Source organism: Echinops telfairi, unplaced genomic scaffold (genome assembly GCF_000313985.2).
Source record: "Echinops telfairi isolate 266 unplaced genomic scaffold, ASM31398v2 ScPeMD7_53;HRSCAF=182, whole genome shotgun sequence".
Lineage (NCBI taxonomy): Eukaryota > Metazoa > Chordata > Mammalia > Afrosoricida > Tenrecidae > Echinops > Echinops telfairi.
The window spans coordinates 12705057-12726076 of NW_022103951.1; the positions used below are offsets into that span (position 1 = coordinate 12705057).

The window sequence follows — 21020 nt, forward strand, 5'->3', positions numbered from 1 at the left end:
CACACACACACACACACTTTAAAGAAAAAAGCCCAGGTGCATTTGACTGCTGAGGTGCGAATTCTTTGGGGATCATAATCATGTAGTCACTTAAGATGGTTTTGAGCTCCCCACAATAACATGGAAGTGTTCATTAGTCAGGCATTCTTCATAACAGGATCACCAGAGTGGGCTTTGCTCCCTTCACCAAGTCCCGCAGAAGCCATTGATTTTTAGACCAGTGGTTTAAGCCACGTTCCTTTTGCTCCCTTTGCTACCCTCCACTTAGAAGTGCTGCAAAATGTTTTCCCTCCTGGCACTGCCTAGTTCTCAGAAGCCAGCTAGCTACAAATATATACACCTTTCCTCCAAAAGTGTTGAATGAGGGCAAATGGCATTAGTGGGCCCTACAGTTTTTAAAGCTGCCATTGTTTCCGTGTCAACTTTTACACATACGCACATGTATTCAAAGGTGTCTTCACCATTTTCACCTGTACACCGCTGGGCTGGATTAAGCTTGTTATTGTGACCAGCCACATGCACAGCCATGTCCCATCACCAGTTAGACGTACTAAGTGTTCCACGTACACCACGATCCTGTTTTCTCCGTCTCTTTCCAGAAGCCTATCAACTTCTGGAGAGCTGCTGAAGGAAGAATTCCCCCCAACCCCAGTTCCCCCAGTAAAATGTTTAAAATTCATCCCCATATGAATGTGGTGGTTGTTAAAAGCACATACAAAATAAATGGCAGAAGCATTAAGGAGTCTTCATGTACTTCAAGGTCATTAAAAAATGATGTGGATTCCATGCTACCAAGAGCTTATCAGCATATTTATTTTCAATCAATAAATGCCGCTTTTAAAACCTCGATGCAGTTTTGTTTTTTAACCTACGCAGTTCATAGCAAGCTGGCAGACAGGGAACTTGTTCAGCCCCCCCACCCCACTCCCCCAAGGGATCACTCCTTGCAGAGACTGCTGCCCAACCTGCAGCCCCAAAGTCACAACTTAGGTTGTCCTGACAGAAAAGAGAACTGTCACACATAAGGAAACATGACACACTAAAAGGGGTAGGTATTTCATTCAACAACGCAAAAGAAATTGCTAGTCTCTGCAGGCAGTTGGAAGGTTGGTAGCCTAGTCTGTAAGAATCATAAATTGATGTTAGAAATTATTTTGCCCCAGGCTTTTAACACGACATATTCAGGAGCACTGACCCTAATTTCTTGTGACACAAGCTTTATATGAAGAGTAGCCATTGCTATCACAGTGTCCCCTGTAGGAGAAAGCAGAACTGTCTCACTTGGCTTCTGAGGCGGTACTAATTAAGGAAGCCGACTCGTTAAGGTAGCCAACTTGTTTGTTGCACCCATAGCAGCTGGTCAGTTCAAAACACTGGCCTTTTGGTTACAGATGGGCACTAGAACCACCATACCACCATGGCTCCTGCAAAGGACGACTTACAAGAGGAAGCTGGGACACCCCTGATTGAAACCCCCAAGCTGAAGGGGAACTAAGGATCTTGGGGGGAGGAGGAAGGAAACAGTTACATGCCCTTTGGACATAAGGACTGAGAACATGAATTCAAAACTTCACAGCTGTGGCACGAGAAGAAGCCAGTAAGATTTTTAACCAGGCAAAGATTCTTAGAAGAACCAATGGCCGTTCTTATTCCTGAAATTTTCCAACCTAGTCAATAAACGGATGAACACGTACAGCGAAAGCCTCACAATCCCTGATGTTCGGGGAGCAGCAGTGTTGTGTCCTTTCTGGAAGGTGACTGATAATATGTATTCACATTGCTTGAGGTGACTTAGCCCAAGGGAATAATCAGAAAGATGCACAAGTATTCAAGAAATACACAGGGTTTATTTTTATTTGGGGGTGGTGTTTCTATTTGTTTTCAGCAAAGGCTTCTTTGACAAGTACAAAATTTTAAATAAAAATCCGACCCTTGGAAGAGGGTAAAATACACTGGTAGATTCAGCTAGGCAGCAAGTAAAATCCTGTCCCAATAGGGGCTTTTGGAAATGGAACCATGTTTCAGGGTGAAAACATTCACCTGCAGCCACACAGTAACTAGAAAAATCCGTGCTGGGTCTTCCCAGGTTAAATGAACTAGCTCCGCAGGTTAACATGACATCCATGTACATTCTTTCTCCATTTCCCATACTGACTCACCCCTTTAATTTTGAGTCCAGGGCTCGGCACACATCCCCTTCTGGCCAGCGTGCTCAGCAGCCAGAATAACTAGAAATCCATTTAGGACCAAAAGCAATTTACCTGGCTTTGGGGCTCTGGGTGTTTCTATCTTTGCTACCTGCCTGCCTCCTCCCACGGCTGCGGGGCCTCCGGCGGCTGCGGCTACGGCTACAGCTTCGGCTGTGGCTGTGGCTACGGCCTCTTTTCCTGCCTCTACTTCGGGAGCTGTGCCTGTCCCGGCTTTTGGACACATGCTTATGAGACTTCTTCCCCCTGTGTCGACTTCTTCTCTCCAACTCCCCGTTTCTGTGGTAGGAATAGTCGGAACTAGGACTCCATCTTCCCCTTGACCTGTTGTAGTAGCTGTTACGGTGGCCCAGCCTCTCTCTCCGATCTGAGTTCTTCCCAAAGGATGAGCTAGTCCCATCTGGGGACAGGTACATGTCTCTGTCAGCTTCCCAAAACTCATTGTTAGGGTTTCGGAACACGTGGAGAAAGTTGCAGTGCTTGCCGCGCGGGCACTGCTGGGTCTCGAATAAACCTGCAAGGGAACAGTCGGGAAAGGGCAGTCACTGCTCTGGGCTTGGAAGGTGGTACATCATTCAGGTGTGAAAGTTCACATCTGGTATTTCCTACTCTGCATGATTTTATTGTCATGGGGCTTAAATAAATCGAATGCTATCGTTTTCTCTGAACTAAAAACGTTCAAATGCTCTACGAGATGAGATGGCACTCCAAACGACATTTCACTGTCCCCAAAGGTCCCTTTCCCTGAGTGCGTTGTGGTTCAGAGTACCAGCGCTCAACGGGCGGCCCCATTAGCCTTCCTCGGGGGTCTCCCCTAACCAATCTACAGCAGGGACCCTAGGATCCCATGGGAAAAGCAGTCCGCCAAATCCCTGCAGGAGCCCCTTCTCCAGACACAGCAGGGTTGGGGCACAGCAGACCCCCCCATCCCCACCCCGCCACCCCGGAGAAGGATGCTGCCTATTTCTGACACTTGAAAAAGAAGAGATGATAATTTGTCAAGTGTTTTTATTATGAAAGATTCTGGTCACTGGGGAAATCCATTGGAACACCTTGTTTCGAGGTCTCTGTGGGGTTTTCATTTTTCTTTTTTAAGAAGGTAAATTCCCCAGATAGGTTACACAGCAAGGCTTTCTTAGCTGTGACGTCACAACTAAACACACATGCTTCAAAGGACCCACCAGCCCAAACCAAACTCGCCGCCATCAAGTTAATTCTAGCAACCAGATGTGGCAGGACACTGCTGCAACAAATGACGCAACCCACCGAAGAGAGAAGACACTGGCAACTCCGCCATCGGTGCTAAGAGATGTGGAGCTGGAATACATAAAGCGCTCTCCCAACTCAATAGCAAGACAGACCCCAATTCAAAAACTCGACAAAGAATTGGAAGAGATGTCTGTCTAAAGATTGTGAATGCCAAAAAACACATGAAAGGATACTTAACGTCACCGGACGTTAGGAAGTTTGGAATCAAATCCACCCTGAGATAGCGGTGGAGAAACTGGTACCTTAATACACTGTGGGTGGAATGCTGGGCTGGCTCCGCTGCTTTCGAAAGACATTTGGCATTTTGTTTTCCAGAAAGTTAAAACAGAGTTAGCATAAGATCAAGCACTTCTCCCCCTGGATACATACCCAAGATGGCAGAAAACTGGGTCCGTTTAGAAACTGGACAAAGCTTATTCAAAATGGCCAAACAGAGAAAACAGCTCAAGCCTATTAACTTGAGAGAGACACAAAAACATGGTATAGATGGGTCCCTGGGTGATGCAGTTTGTGTTTAACTCTAAATCTAAAGCTTACCGTCGGAGCCCACCCAGTGGTGCCACAGAAGAAAGGCCTGGCAATCTGCCTCCGTACAGATGCCAGCCAAGACAACTCTCTGGAGAAGTCAACTGTGAGACACATGAAGCTGTCACGAGTTGGAACTGTCAGGATAGACACTGGTTTGGCGTTTTTGACTATCGTCCACTGAAAGAGAGCTTTGCCCAAAGAAGGAATGGCAGTACGGATACATGCCACGAAGGGGAGGGACTCTGAGATCATGCTGAGTGAGAGCCCACAGTGTCATGCACACCTGTGCACGAGACACCCAGCACAGGCACATCAATCAATAGAGCCAGAAAGGTGAGTGGGGGTTCGCAGGGACTGGGGACATGGAAACGTTCGAACATTAGGCAAGAGTGCTGGCTGAGCAACTCTGAAAACCACCCCATTGGTATAATTCAACCCCCTCGTGACCTGTGGGTATATATTCTGACCGCCTACAGTTTCCACCTCATTCCACCAGGCCAAGCACTAGTGAACCCCCTGGATATACAAGGTAAGGCCAGAAGTACTGCTGCCAGGGTTCCCACTTCATCTACACACAGGCTTACTCCAAACGTGTGTCACAACACGTCTGCGGGCAAGTTCTCTCATCAATACACTTGTCTTAGTCTTGTTAGGGTGCCCTCAGACAAAAAAATAAAAAAACCCAGAACATGTTCTATGCCATGGGGGGGGGGGATGGTTTTCAGGTCAGGGATAAAGCACATTTTTAACATAGCTCAAGTGGCTATCTTCCTAAACCACTGGAGCTTTGCAACAAGTTTATGGGAATGCTACATCCCAAAAAACAACAGGTCCCTAAGCAAACAAACAGACCCCCAAACCCAAACTCACTGTCGAGTAGAACTGCCGTGGGTTCCCGAGACTATACTGCTTAATTACCATATATGCTCATGTATAAGCCGAGTTTTTCGACACATTGTTAATGGAGTTTTTGCGGTAAAATTAGGTGCCTCGGCTGGTATTCGGGTCAGCTTATACTCGAGTATATACGTTAATGGAAGTAGAAAGGCTTGTCTTTCACCCATGGAGTGGCTGGTAGTCGGCAGCAAGGCTGCCAAATCCTTCCTGTGATTCAGACTTTACAAATTCTACATTTTTAACAAGCAACCAAGTGTGCTACAAAGCAGAAGAGAAGATGAGGAGGCAAAGAGATAAGGCAATGCTTGGCCAAGAAACATTCCCCTTGGGTGTTTAAGGCTTCATCTCCTAAGTGCCTAGGCTGAGCCCTCACGATAGAAACCCAAACGATGCCAGGTCCTCAAAAGGGCCATCCCTCCCTCCAGCTAGCTGAAACTGAAGGCAGGCCTGGCCACCTGCAGCTAAGGGGCTCCAGTCGTCCACAATGAGGTCCACAAAGGCCAGGACTCAGAAGAGCAGACTTCTAGCCCCACCCCTGGCACTGAGAAAGTGACCGGCAGGTCCCTCACAGAGCTACACACCATATACTCTCCTCCTCTCTGGCCTGAAGCCAAAGCTCTGGCTAGTGGTTATTTTAACAAGACCCTTCTAGAGATGGGGGTTTTATGGGGAATAAAAGCAGCATGATGGTGTCTTTTACCACAAATCGCCATTTGCCACCGAGTCACCGGGCAGAACTCGCACTGCAGCTGTCGTCCCGCGTACCACCGTCCGTTAAACAGAGAAAGGGCTGCTTGGCAGTCTTCTTCCCTTGAAACCCAAAACGAAGGATGCACTGTCACAGGCCGGCGCTAAGATGCGGGTGAGTTCCACCCCAAACCAACCTCTCGCGCCTGCACCGAAGACCAGCAGGGTGGCCCATTCTAGAGGTTTCTCAAGTCTCCACAGAATCCTCAAGCATATAGTCACGCTCCAGGAGGTTCCCAAAGGATCCCAGAACCCCTTTTCCTGGCTCTCTGAGGTTCCAAGGCATGGGCACTAGCTTCTGCATCCTACACCGACTAGAACATTCCAAATGCGGGAGGGTTACTCCACGGGGCTTCCCTGGCCAGGACGGCTGAGCTCTTGGCAATGGAGAATTCAACCCAGTGGCTATCGCACAGCCAGCTGGCCAAATGCCTACCAAGAGGATTTGGGGCTTCAAAACGTAGCTCTGTCCACTTATGCCAGCAGCTCCTCTCTGCTTCCTATCCTTTTCTCAACGGCTCTACTAATTTGCTTCCCATTCTGATGTAACTTTCGGGTAAAAGATTCAAAACCACTTATGTATGCATACATGTGTGTTCTTCTCAAAGCCCCTCCCTGCGCCTCTATTATGTCTCGATAGTGACATGAGAGAAAAAAAGTCATTGGTTGGGAGCGACCTATTCAGTGGACTCATCCAAAGAGTGAACAGAAAAGGTGACCTTGAAAACATGATTGAGCTGCAGCTTGGAATACTCACGATTGATACTGGACGTACACGTTGCCCCTCAGATGAGGTTCAAAGTTGCAGCTGACCTGAGGAGCAAGGACATAAGCTGACATGAAGCCGGAGGCCAAGAAATTAGCCCTGTCATCTAATGAAACCACTGTCCGGTCTATTAAAGGCATAAGGTGACCTCGCAGACCCCTGGGAGCTGGCCCCTATCGATCTAGTTCCATTTCCCCTGTAACTGTGAAGCATCTAACACACACACACACACACACACACAGTGTACATTAGCCCCACACCAGTCACCCTCAACTAAGCACAAGTGCTTTCTATTTCAGAGCAGGAAATGGCCAAGAGCTATCTGATATGCTTCCATTTCTGCCGCTTGCCCAACTTCCTGCCGTCAAGCCCTTTCCGACTCAAAGCCACTCTGTTGGACAGAGAACTGCCCCATGGGCTCTCCCCTACAGTCACCTTCACAGTTGGTGAGGCCAAACTGCCAACCTTTTGGTGCGCAGCTGAGCACTTCACCACTAGTCTACCAGGGCTCCTTTACATACAGGCATATGTATGAATAGGTGTCATAAAAACATGCTTATACACCTCCATACATATAAACGCATACCTGCATGTTGTGGTGGCCTACCGAGTCCATTTGGACTCAGACCAACCTTAGAGGACACAGCAGCTCTGTCCCACAGCTTGCAAGGCCGTCATTTTTATTGGAGCCGACTGCCACATTGGTCCCTCATGGAGTGGCTGGTGGATTTGAACTGACGACCTTTTGGGTAGCAGCCGAACACACAGCCATTGTGCCATCAGAGCTCCTTAAGGTCTATCTGGGCATACTAGCACTCAGACATTTAAACAAATGTGTGCACTGTATTGACGATGTGTACAGCAACCTCCATGCTTTCAAGTCTTAGATAAATCCTATTCCATATTCTTTTTTCAAGAAGCAAGCATGTAAATGTACTGACTCATTTTAACTGCCACACACAGGAGAAATCAAATGATGAAAGCCTATCTGGTGATGGAGACCCAGGGGCTCACGAAAGCACCCTTGACCTCCCTCTGGAGGGTGGAGGCCTTCCCGTGGGTGCTCAGTCAGAGTAGAGGGCCGATGTGTGGGTCCCGGCCCCCTCACCTCACTAGATCTTGACAAACCGCTCCCTGCGAGCCTTTCACAAATCCACACCTGCTCACCCACTCCTGGTATTAATAGACCCGATCGTGAGTTGTCTGATGGGTGTGAAAGAGCATCTCGGATCCTTCCCATTGCTCCTCTTACCACAGAGGCTGCGCTCTCGGTAACTGGCCTTCAAAAATGACACCGTGGATCGGCTTTATATAATGGCATAAAAAAAGGTCTGCAAATATTCCTGCTAGAGTTAAGCTTCTCACTTCAAAATAAAGCTCCAATGGGAACAACAGGCCAGTCCGGGAACAACTGGCCAGTCCGGAGCCTCACTGCCAGCCCCAAGCTCTAGGCTCTGAGAGTAGTTCTCAACTTGGACTGAGTAGCTTGCCACTTTGAACTGGGAGCAGAATTAGCACGGGCTTGGCCATTAGCAACACAAAATCTACCTCATTCTAAACAAGCGGACATACCCTGCTATGGGTCCTGGGGACGGCCTGGGGCAGTAGTGTGCCTGCTGTCAGCCAGGCTGTTGTCTGGAAGGCAGCTCCAAGACAACCACGGACAAGTCCAGGAGGGAAAGGACAGGTGCAACACCCCAGGTGGCCTGCCGGGCAGAATGGGGCTGGCCTAACCCTCTCCCTCCTTGGGCGGGAACAAAGTAAGGGCTGCAGGCAGGCGCGCCGCTGGGCTCGGGCAGGCCCTTCGGCACCTCTGCAGTGTATCAGAGGGATGCAGCAGGGGCGCGAGGCCCAGAAGGCACCCCCGGCAGAAACAGCGGGAAGGAGACACCGAAAAGGAATTTCACCACTTGGGTGGCAAACAAGTAATGAAAGCAGCCCGTTCGATGTTCCTGAGTCTGGTGGCTGTTCCAGCTAGCCACTGTCACGTCTCTAATTCACGGGAAAGCCTTCCCAGCTTTCTCCCTCAATTTCCCAAAATTCTGCAACAAATAAGGCTTGTGCTATGCTATCGCCCCTGATGGCACTGGTTAAGAGCTCAGCAGTGAACCGGAAGGTTGGGGGATTCAAACCTACCAGCCATTGCTGGGGGGTGGTGTGTGGGGGGGGGCAGAGCAGCTATCTGCTTCCACAGGCTGACAGGCTCAGAACCCCTGCGGAGACAGCTGGACTCTGCCCTGCCCTACAGGGCAGCTGTTGAGTCTGAACTCGCCACCAGGCATGCGATGCCTCGACTAGGGGCTCCTGGGAGCAGTAGGCATTAGAGTGGACTTGCCCTGGTCAGACAAACCATTTAAAATAATGATGAACTCCTCCCCTTCACGTGTGCATCACAGCCCAGGCCTCCAGGGACAGCCGGGAAATAAAAATAATGTCAAGAAAAAGGCAAGAATCCAGAGACGTGTCCCAGGGAGGGCCGGCTGGTGCCGTCACGCTGGAAAGAGGCCCCTGCACTGCCTGGAAGGGTGAGCATGGAGCAGCACCTTCTGGAGCTTACAATTCGGAGGTGGGGGGACTGACGCATTTGTGACGACCAGCTGAGAGTCAGGCCTACACAGGACAGAGGATTGGATGGCTGAACCCTTAAACCTAACAGTCTTTTCACTTGGGGTGAGTAACGAACAGCCTAAGGCAGTCACAGGGGACAAAGAAAGGGAGAGAAGGAAGCAGCCTTTCCAGTGAGCTAAGACAGAGCCAGGCCTAGACCCCAGCCTGTCCCCCACAAGGCCCCCCTCCAATGCCTAGGACACCGCGTGTGATGTGAGCCAGGCCCACCACTCATGTTTGCCCACCTTGAACTGTACCACCTTCCCCACGTTCTTGAATTCGGGAAGCACATCGTCATAGAACTCCAGGAACTGCTGGTAGGTCTCCTCCTCGCTGTACTCCAGGCTGGCATCCGGGTCATAGTCATCCATTCGGCACTGCTCCATTCCAAACGTCGTGAACATGCTTTTCACAAGAAGGGTGGGACTCGATGCTGGGAAAGTGTGCTTCCGTGAACATCTGCATACGAATGAATCAAACCCAACCCAACCGTTCAGTAAACTACTAACAATTCAACCTACAACTTCTGAGATGGAGACTCAAGCAATATACATGCCTTGACACAATCCTGACAAAACACACCCAGACTCCGATGTCACATTTCGACACTTAAGAAAACGGTTTTAAGACCAGCCAAGACACTGGCTCTCATTAAATTATTTCCAAGCTCATGTGCCATTCAGCGGCCTTTCAGGGGAGTTCAGGAAGCCTTAGCCAAATTGAGTCACAGGGGGGAAAAAGGCTTGGTGGCCTGGCAGAGACAAAGATACCATGTGGGAGTCTTACGGGAAAGATGAGGGTAATACAATCAAGTTCTAGACCATATTCAGTGAACTTAAATGTGAATAGGGAGTTGAAGAATTTCTGGTTAATGAAGTATTTTTAAAAGATGTTTTCCCTTTGAATTGATTGATGTTGTTGTTTCGATAATCAGATATTTTGCATGTATACGATTTGAAAGTTTCTATGGATTTTTCAGTTTTTCCGCCGATCCTTGCTTATCACCCATCAGGGCTGTCAGAATAGTATTTTCCCAACTTTATAAATAAGGTGGCTATGGTCTCAAGAAGCACTAAATTCACGGTCATCGTGTCCATGCTGACTCCTATGACTACGACACCCTGTGGGTTTCTGAATCTGTAACTGTTGACGGGAGTACAAAGCCCAGTCTTTCTCCTGAGGAGCTCCTGGTGGCGTTGAACTGCCAACCAAGCGGCCCAAAGACCAAATGCTTAACCATTACACCATCAGGGATCCATAGCTTGAAGCCATAGAGCTGGTAACTAAGGGTCAAGTGACTCTGAGAGACTGAAGTCAGCTGGCTGGTGTCACTTCCTTTGGTAGTATAAGCAACATCACTGCACATTTAGTTCATGAACGGGGCTACTAATCAGCATGAAGAACAACGTCCTTTTCATATTTTAAGCAACGTCAAGGCTGCACTGACCAGGGGGAAGCTGAGTAAAGTCCTTCATATAAGCGTTTATTCTCATTTACACCTCCTTGTCTTAAAATGATAGTAGACACCACCAAAAAAGACATGTATTGATATTACCTAGTTAAGTACACATAGGTGTGTGTGTGTGGCAGTTAGTGCTGTGTGCCAGTTCTCACTCATTCTATGCTCAACTGAACAAAACGCTGCCTGGTCCTGCACCACCCTCACAAGCCTTGCTGTTTGAGCTCATTGTTACAGCCACTGTGTCAACCCATCTTAACTAGTTGGGCTAAAAATTTGATTGGATCTTAATATATGTCACCGAGTCCTACATCCCTTGAATAAGAATGAGGACACACTGTGCAAAAATAACTAATGTCACATATGTAAACACCTACTGCTACTAAGCCAATTTGGACTCATGGCGACCCAATATAGTGTCTGAGGCTGTAATCTTTACAGGAGCAGACAGCCTCTCTTTCTCCTTTCAGAGCAGCTGGTGGTTCGAACTAACCAGCCCAATACTTACCTGTTAAATAGGAATCTAATTTGTGGTGTAAACTTTCTCAAAAGTACAATAAAGCTTTAAAAGATAACTAAATAAAATGGGAGAACAAAACCCCCCAAACTTTAGACCACAATTCCAATTAAGCAAAAAAAAAAAAAGATAGAAAAAAATTCCTGGTGAGTATTCTCATTTAAAAAATGGTTAAGTCAGGTTCCGTTCAAGATGGCACCAAGGTAAGCAGCCCATATGGGGAGCTCCGGTGACTCTGGTGTCCGGGAGGTCAAGTGGAAGTGTTCTGGTGAGTGCAAAGGTCCCTATGAGGGATCCTCCTTGTCCAGGAGGGGGCCCTGCCCCACATCTGCTTTATTTCAAGCCCAGGAGAGCTGGTTCCATATATCAGGGATTTCCCGCCGGCTGTGCAACCCTTGTGCACCTCACCACCAGCCAGTGCCTCCCCCCATCCACCCCCTGGCTTAGTCACTGCCCCAGGAACAAGACAGCTATCGTGTACAGCTCCCCCAGGCCGGGCCTGACCACCACATAGCAGCTGTCCACTCGTGGATCCCACCTGGGGGAGCTGCACCCATATCCCACAGTCGCCCTCCTGGCAGCCGCCCAGGGCCCCAGGGCCGCACCCACAGCAGGTTTGAGTGCCTGTGGCTAGGTGCACCCAGCACCAGTGCCAGAGTCACCTCCAACCCCCACGGTCATGCCTGCCAGGTCAGCGGCAGGAAAGCAGAGACTGGGACCATGGCTTTTAGAGCTTTCCTCCTGCAGCCTCCACACCCAGTCCTTGCAGGCACGCTGTGTGAGGGATCCGAGTCACGGACCGAGTCCTTACAAATCCAGCGGAACGAATTAGCCCCGGGAGGCGCAGGAAAGTGGAGACTGGGACCAGGGCCATTCAAGCCTGCAGCCACTGCGCCCAGTCCTTGCAGGCACACCATGCGCCACTTCTGCCTTAGCAGTGGGAGTCCGAGTCGCAGACTAGGGCCTTATAGGCCCTGCAGCACAAAATCGACTGGAGCTGTGGAAAAGCGGAGACTGGGACCATGGCTTTTAGAGCGCGAAGCCTGCAGCCTCTGTGCCTGGTCCTTGCAGGCACCCTGTGCACCACTTCTGCCTTAGCGGCAGGAGTCTGATTCATGTCACAGCAGGCCTGCCTCGAGTTGCCTTGCCCAGAGTCTCGGCCTGGGTGTTTTCAGGCCCACTGCACACTGCCTCGCCCGGACCCACGGAGAGTCGCAGACCAGGTCCTCACAGGCCCACCCAGCAAGCAACCGGTCCCCGGGGCCTCAGATAGGCGCTACCTGGGTTTATTGCAGCTCAGGGATCTTTGCTGCCCCGTCTGCTCCCAGCCCATGCAGTGAGTGGATCAGTGGAGAGTACATACCAGGCCCAGAGGGCATCCCTGCCTCAAACATAGCCTAGATCCGTAAAACAAGGGACCAGTGACCCAGCAGTGGGAGCTACCCCAGCCCACGTGGATCACACCACCTTAGACCCTAACAGCAACGCCACCTGCCCATTGGTCCCCTATAGCCCTACCACTGTACTAGAGCTATCCACCAGTCAAATTGCGTTCCCCATAGCTGTCCCCAACGGTGCTCGCCACCTCTCACCACTGTTGTCAACTGAGTCACTGCAGCACCTACCTTCACAGCAGCCTGACCAACCTCTATAGTAGGCCACAAGCAGCCCTTGAAAACACAATCACCAGTCATACAATGGAAGTACATAGGGCTGCTTGGTCTCCCAGAAATATGGCACCTACCTCTTTGAAATCATCATTTAAACAACAGCATACCACATCACTCCCAACAAGTAAACAAGAAAGACAAACCACATCAGCAGAGCTAACAACGCTCATAGAAGAATCTGACGTGGATCTGCCACAAGAAGAAATTTTCAGAAGGCTGCTTGGAGTAATACAGGAGATGAAGGAAGCTACACAGACTAAGGATACAATGACAGAGGGGATGAAGGCCACAATAGAGGGAATGAAGTCCACAACAGAGGGAATGAAGTCTATTCACCAAAGGGAAATATAGGAGCTAACGGATGGAGTAGCAGAAGCTGCACACAAGATTACCGATCTCACAAACAGACTAGAGGAGGCTGAGAAACGTATCAGTGATCTTGAAGACAATCAGGCAGACCTCGGCAAATGAGAAAGACAATCAAACAAGATAATCAAAGAGGCGGAAGAAACCCTGAGATGAGTGTCTGATACTATGAAAAGGAACAATATCCAAATTATTGGCCTAAAAGAACAAGACACAGCGAAGAAGTCAACAGCTAAATTAACAAGGGAATTACTGGAAGAAAATTTCCCCACCCTAATGAGTGAGAATCAGTCACTCATACAGGAAGCAGAGAGGACAAGAAGTATATTAAATCCCAGGAAGAGCTCACCAAGGCATATAATAATTAAATTATCCAACTTTGAGGAAAAAGAGAAAATTCTAAGAGAAAGGAAGACAGTCACATACAAGAGCTCTCAGGTAAGAATATGCACAGAACTATCAACAGAAACCATGAAGAGGAGGAGAGAGTGGACTAATACCTTCCAAAAGCTGAACAAAAACGTTTCCCCTAGTATTCTTTACCCTGCCAAATTATCTATTAAGATAGAAGGAGAGATAAGGGTTTGCCAGGCCAAGGGAAAACTTGTAGAATACGCTGCAAGACACCCACCCCTGAGGCAGATCCTTACCGACTCACTCTGGCCAGAAGACCAACGTCCACCAAGCACAAACAGGAGAACACCATATAGCCCAACCACAACCAGAAGCCAATGAGCTGATACCAACTGCCAAGATAGCATAGCCACAGAGAGAAAAGATGGCAATAAAGAAGTCCCCCACAAAGACACCGCACAGTGATAAGAAGGGTGATAGGAAAAGACCCAAATCAAAAGGCACAAGATGTCAGCAATGAATCCACAGATTGCGTTAATACCGTTTCCCCGAAAGTAAGACATCCCCCGAAAATAAGACCTATTTAGTTTTGCCTCTCGCTGAAATATAAGGCATCCCCTTGAAAATAAGGGCCCCCCAAAGCTACTGTAACTCTGGACACTGGACCATAGCAGCGGGCACAGCTGCACAGCTCACTGTTGGCTGCAGCACAGCCAGAGCAGACAGGAAGTGTGAGGTCTCTTTTAATAAAACAAGAAACAAGAAGTGTACCATATTCTTCTTCATGGAAAAATAAGACATCCCCTGAAAATAAGACCTAGTGCATCTTTTGGGAGCAAAAATTAATATAAGACACTGTCTTATTTTCGGGGAAACAGGGTAACACTAAATATCAACAGCCTTAACTCCTACATTAAAATAAAAAGGCTTGCAGACTAGCTTGGAAAACATAGCCCATCAATCTGTTGCCTGCAGGAAACACATCTTACACTCGCAGACAGGAATTAACTAAGAATAAAAAGCTGGAGGAAGACATACCAGGCAAATAGCAACTCAGAAAAAAAGCATGAGTTGCAATCCTAATCTCAGACAAAACTGATCTCAAGGTTCAAACCATGAAAAGAGATAAGGAGGGGCACTTTATAATGCTCAAAGGATCACTTTACCAGGAACCTGTGAGCATAATAAATATATATGCGCCAAATGAGAGACCTGCGAAATTTGTCAAACTATTCAGAAAATGTAAAAATATCACAGACAACAATTATAGTAAGGGACTTTAATACACCGCGTGCAGAGAAAGATAGGTCACTGGGAAGGAAGCTCAGCAAAGAGACTATTGAGCTAGACACTACAATTAGGCAACTAGATCTGATAGACATATTTAGAGCTTTCCATTCAAATGCAAAAAAAATACATTCTTCTCAAGTGTGCATGCCACATTTTTGAAAATTATCAACATGCTGGGACACAAGTCAAGGCTGAGTAAATTCAAACACATAGAGATTATACAGATGTCCTTCGATCACCATGCCATAAAGCTGGAGATCAATAAAAGGATGACCAGAAAAACAAGGGCCAACAATTGGAGGATGAATAATGATCTGCGATATGAGTGGGTACTGACCCAGAGTAGAGGGGAGATGAAAAGTTTCTAGAAGCTAATGAGAATGAGAATACTTCGTATCAAAACCTATGGGGTACAGCGAAAGCAGTCATCAGAGGTAGCTTGATTGCAATAGGAGCATATATGAAAAAGGCAGAGAGACTTATGACAAATACGCTCTCATAAAACCTCCAGCAATTAGAACAAAGCCAGCAGAACAATCCCTCCAGCAGCAAAAGAAAGAATAAAAATAAGGGCAGAATTGAAACACTGGGAAGATAAAAGAACAATGCAACAAAAAGCTGGTTCTTTGAAAGGATCAACAGAATCAAGAGACTGCTCGCACCCCTTACCAAAGAAAGAAAAGACTAACAACAATAGATAGGATGAGGAATGAAACAGGGGTAATCACAACAGACTCTAATGAGATTAAAAGGATAATCACAAGGTACTATGACAGTCTGTGCTCGAATGAGTTCAACAATGTGGAAGACATAGACAAGTCCTTGGAAAAACAATCCCTCCCTAGACTATCCCAGATAGAGGCCAAGAACCTAAACAAACCCATAGCAAAGGAAGAAATAGATATGGCTATCAAGAAGCTACCAACAAAAAAAGCCCCCAAAACAGATGGCTTCACTGGAGAATTCTACAAAGCATTCAGGGAAGAGCTGACACCGATCCTCCATAAAGTATTCCACAGAGTAGAAAAGGATAGCAAACTCATTTTATGAAGTCAGTATAACTTTGATACCCAAACAGGGCAAGGATCCCACAGGAATAGAGAACTATAGACTGGTGCAAAAATCTTCAACAAGATATTGGCCAATATACAAAAGTATATAAAACACATCATCCATCAGGTAGGATCAGGTAGGATTCATCCCAGGGATGCTGGGATGGCTTAACATCCGAAAATCCATCAATATTATATACAACATTGATAAGGAAAAGTATAAGAACCACATGATAATATCTATAGATGCAGAAAAAGCATTTGACAACATCCAACACCCATTCCTAATAAAGACGCTCAGGAGGACAGGAATGGAAGGGCAGTTCCTCAAGTTAATACAAGCTATCTACAAAAAGCCAACAATTAACATCATAGTCAATGGAGAAAAGACTAAATTAATCTCACTGAAAAAGGCGAGTAGACAAGGATGTCCCTTGTCCCCACTTCTATTCAATACCGTACTGGAGGTCCTAGCTAATAACATAAGACAATGGAAGGACATCAAAGGTATCCAACCGGGAGAGGAGGAGGTGAAATTATCGTTATTTGCAGATGACATGATTCTGTACATTGAAAATCCCCAAAACTCCACAACTGGAGTACTGACAGTGACAGAGGAATATGGAAGAGTGGCTGGATACAAGATCAACAAACAGAAGTTGATTGGTTTGCTGTATATATCGGACAAGACCATGGAAGAGGAGATCAGGAAGGCAGTACCATTTACAATAGCCAAGAACAAACTGAAATATCTAGATATATATCTAACCAAAAAAACAAAAGACCTATACAATGAAAACTACAAGACCCTACTACAGGAAACCAAAAGTGACCTCCACAAATGGGAGAAATAGCCCATGCTCATGGATCGGAAGACTCAATATAGTAAAGATGTCTATCCTACCCAGGGAACTTTATAAATTTAATGCTATCCCGATTCACATACCAACAATCTTCTTGAGAGAATTGGAAAATCTGACCACCAATTTCATATGGAGAGGGAAGACGCCCAGAATTAGCAGAGATCTCCTCAAGAAGAAGAGCATAGTCGGAGGACTCGCTTTACCTGACATTCACACCTACTACAAAGTCACAATGGTCAAAACAGTGAGGTACTGGCAAAATGACAGAGACACAGACCAATGGAAAACAATAGAAAACCCAGAAATAAAACCATCAGCATACAGACAACTGATCTTTGACAAGGGTCCCAAAAGCATCAAGTGGGAGGGCGACGCCCTATTTAACAAGTGGTGCTGGAAATAATGGAAATCCATATGTAGAAAAATGAAACAGGATGTCTACCTCACCCCATGCACAAGAACAAACTCAAGGTGGATCACCGACCTAAAAGTATAACCCCAAACCATCAGGACCATTAGCTTAGGAATGATGAGAATGATGATGGCAACAAATATGCAAATGTGCTTGACATATTATGTATGGACTGTGGTAAGTGTATGAGCCCCCAAAAAATGATTTTTAAAAAACTGCACCTCCTTAATAATATTGTTAGTTTTTCTGTTTCACCATCTAGGTTATACGTTTGTAAACATAAGAGGCATTTGTTTGCCCTGAGCCTTCCATCACACATTCACCCTGTCCTAAAGTAATGGGCAAGTAAACTGGAAATTTCAAAATTAAGCAAATAAAAGTCATGTTTTCTGTATGCCTAAAAAAAATGGTTAAGAAAAAATTCTTAAGGCAAAAAACTCCACCAAACTTTGGAAGAAGAAGAAGAAAAAAGGAACAACAAACAAGGCACATGCTAGGCAAAATGCTGAGCTGGTATGCACACGCCACGTCTAAGAGCCTGCATCTGGAAAACACCTTCAGTCAATATTTAGTTATAGGAAATGATCTTCTTTTCCCAGTGACTTCCTAGCTTAGTCCATTAAGACACCTTGTTACAAGGGCCTCTCTGTCCACATGTAGCTACCCACAGAAGATCCAGGAGTCCCCAACCCGCAGGGTAGCAGCACATCATTTCATTATTTTGTATGATGTCTAGACAGAATTCAGCTAAGAACCGGGATGGATGCTATCTGAATGACCTTGGCCCTAGTTCCCAGGATGTCAAATGGGCACTTAGCAAGCAATCCTGGAATTCAGTCAAAGTCCCTGTCTAGGGAGAAGTCCCACTTGGCTCAGAGATATTCTATATGATTTAAGTGTATTCAAAAGGCTAGGCCTACAGTCCCTAGTGAAATGTCAGCTAAGCTGCTGTATTTGTGGAGGCAATTTAAAACAGTGGTACCAAAACCTGTGTGGTTGTCAGAATGACCTGGGATGAAGTGACATTGCTCAGGTCTTGGCCTAGACCTAAAGACCCTTCCTTTCAAAGTAACTCCCCTCTGGACATGCTACAGACCATTTATTCGGATACCTGAATTAGGTCAGGCTACCAGAAGAGAAGCTGGACATGAATCTTAGTGAAAGGACAGTCAATGTGAGGATTCAAATGCTCTTTTATTTATTTTCAAAGAAGAACTCCAGATGACCTACTGACAGGAGGGAATACTGTTGGTCCCAGTTTGGTCCCTCATAGAATCATCAAACTCCATGCTAACGTTAGACACCAATCATTTACTGAAGGACTCTAGGAAACAGTCTCAAGATTAGGGATGGTTGGCCACATTCCTACTCAATATCACTATTTCAAGGGAGAAATATTTATGATCTGGTGCTAGGTAAACTTGCCATAGACACCACGCATTCTTCATTTATGGTCAAACACCATATAATCTGCCTACAATGCGGTCAAACACCACTGTCACATGCATCCACAAGAACCCACTTTCCAGTCTTGCATTTGATTTTCTCCATTGAATTTAACTCAGTGCTGGAGATTATGAGCCTTCTTTCAATCCCTTCTGGAAGCTGTGAGGCATAAATACAAAACACAAATAGGGTTTGCCTTTCATCCAGGATTGTTTGTTTAAGGTACCAAAAAAGCAACAAACCGAGCTCCCTTTAGAACTGACTCCAAAAAGAGATGCCAATTCCAGAAATAATCGAGAATTAAACCCTGTCCTAAGCACAAAAGCAAATGATCAAAGAAATGCTTAGAAAATAGAAGTTCCTCTAATGTTGTGACCTGGGATGGTGCAGTGTGCTCCAACTGCTCACCACAGTGAATTTCCTCAGTCATTGGAATGATAAAAATACCTAGGTCACTCTCACACCGTTTTTAGAGCTGAAAACTGAAATTACATAAGCCTGTGGTAATAGTAAGAAACAGTCACCCACTTGCCCACTGTCAAATATTTACTTGGGGTGACTCTGAGAGAGAGGCTTTGCATGCCTGGCAGTTCACGACTTTTCACGCATCTCACCTGTCGACTTTTTTTCTGAAATGATTTAAGGACACCTATCCTTCTCTTACTTATAACCAAGGGAAGGAGAATCCACAGCCTTGGAACTCAAAGGAATGTGAGGGGAACATCATAACTGAGGAATCATGCAGCTCAAAAAACTTTGGTGCAGTTTGGCTCCGCTCCCTGTGCACACTGGATGCCTAAGGAGTCTCAGCTGTGTCTTTCTAAGGCGATTCCCTGGGCAGTTGTTCTTTGGTGGAGGGTATCCATTTTTACTATTTTTTCCATGAGCTTAAACACACCTATGGGAAAGTCATTCAAAAGGTACAAAAGGGACTCAAGTCTCTCCTTAGTTCTCAGTCCCTCGAAGGGAAGCTGTCACCCTTAGGCAGAGTCCTGTGGATTCGCTAAAAAAGAGTCTGGCGGGGAACGGGAGTCAGGATCCACAGGGCAAGCCTGGTGCGGACCATGTTGCAGCCGAACATCTTGCTCACTGGTATCCAAGGGCTGGAAAAACCACACTGGGCATCAAGATCAGGACTGAAATACACTCATGTGGGTGAGTTAGCTAAAGAAGGGCAGTTGTATGATGGCTGTGATGAAGAGGGTGGTTGTCCCATTTTAGAGGAAGATAGAGTAGTTGACGAATTAGAAAACCAAATGAAAGAAGGTGGAGTTATTATTGATGACCATGATTGTGAGTTCTTCCCTGCATGCTGATTTCATATAATTTGGGGGCTGAGAACAGATAACAGTGTATTGTACAAAAGACGTGGAACAAGCGTTATGAGAAGAAATGACAAGACAATATTCCGTGTGAGATTTTGCCAGCATCCTATAAGGGAGAAATAGTATATCAGCTATCTAGCAAGAAGCCAGAAGACCTATAGAATAATACAAATCAGATACCAAAATGGATTGAACCATGGATAAAAGATCCTAGCTCTTGATTTTTAAGACTAGCCACGTGATCATCACTCATACTGAGATCTCTCTGCCCATCATAGAAACTGTCCAAATATCAGAAACATTTTCATGCGCAAGTTGTGTTGTAGAACTAGCATGCGGAAAGCATCAAAGTGTTATGCCTGGGCTCTTTTTTTCTACATGAGAAAGCAACACAATTTGAAATATAATGAATATGATGGTATTTAGGCTTGAGGGTATATAATGAATATGACATTATTTAGGCTTGAGAGTAGATTGTCATTGTTCAATGCTTTAACTGTTAAATAAGCTGTTATTTATTCAAGGGTAAATAAATCTAAGTGGACTGAATATCTACTAAATTTATTACAAAAGAAAATTAAGGTGCTCTTTCAAAATAAAACGCATGGCTTAAAATAAAAAATAATAAAAGAAAAAAGAAAGGGACTGGCTATGTACAATTCTGGTTATAAAATATAAACAGGGTTTACAAAGTCTGTGTGCGTGGCTCCCAATCCATGAAAACTGCCTAGAGATATTCTGAAAATAAGGAAATTCTGAGTTATTCAATGTGAGGTGAGGTTGGGACATTATTTTCTAGAAATGTAATCAGGTGTGAGGGCTTAAATGCAAACAAACAAACATACAACAAAAAAAACACAAGATAAAGCAGGCGCAATATTTTCAAAGGAAGGCAACAAAACAAAACAAAACAACCCTGGCCTGCATGATTCTATGAAGAAAACCAACACAGAGCTTCTCATGAAATCCATGTGAAAGTGCCCACAACCCTCTGTGGAGAACAGGCCAGTGGGCTTCTGAGCACCTCTTCCCTCCTGTCCGGAGGACGCACAGGCCTGACGGGGCTCTGCTTCACTGAGGTGGGTTTGTTTACCAGTAGGAATGCTCACCCACCTGGAGTTGCTCAGAAAACACTGCGGAGAGAACTGAGGCACAAGGACTTTAGGAACTTGCCTAAAGAGAAAATCACAGATGACAGACTGGGAGCCCAGGGTTCAATAGCTGCATTTGAACCACTTCTGGCTC

General features: G+C 46.1%; 1 protein-coding gene and 1 pseudogene across 1 annotated transcript in view; one reads left to right on the top strand and one right to left on the bottom strand.

Annotated features, from left to right (window-relative positions):
* Positions 1 to 1827: 1827 nt before the first annotated feature.
* The window catches only part of ZRSR2 (zinc finger CCCH-type, RNA binding motif and serine/arginine rich 2), a 34919-nt gene continuing 15726 nt past the window's right edge, over positions 1828 to 21020 (bottom strand). The window contains exons 8-11 of the mRNA XM_013006492.2: positions 9267 to 9480; positions 6406 to 6461; positions 5602 to 5711; positions 1828 to 2721 (exon numbers count right to left, since the gene is read on the bottom strand). Coding sequence (XP_012861946.2) covers positions 2258 to 2721; positions 5602 to 5711; positions 6406 to 6461; positions 9267 to 9480 — 844 coding nt within the window. The 3' untranslated portion in view covers positions 1828 to 2257. The remainder of the gene's footprint in view (positions 2722 to 5601; positions 5712 to 6405; positions 6462 to 9266; positions 9481 to 21020) is intronic.
* On the top strand, positions 19515 to 19996 carry LOC101655779 (annotated as a pseudogene).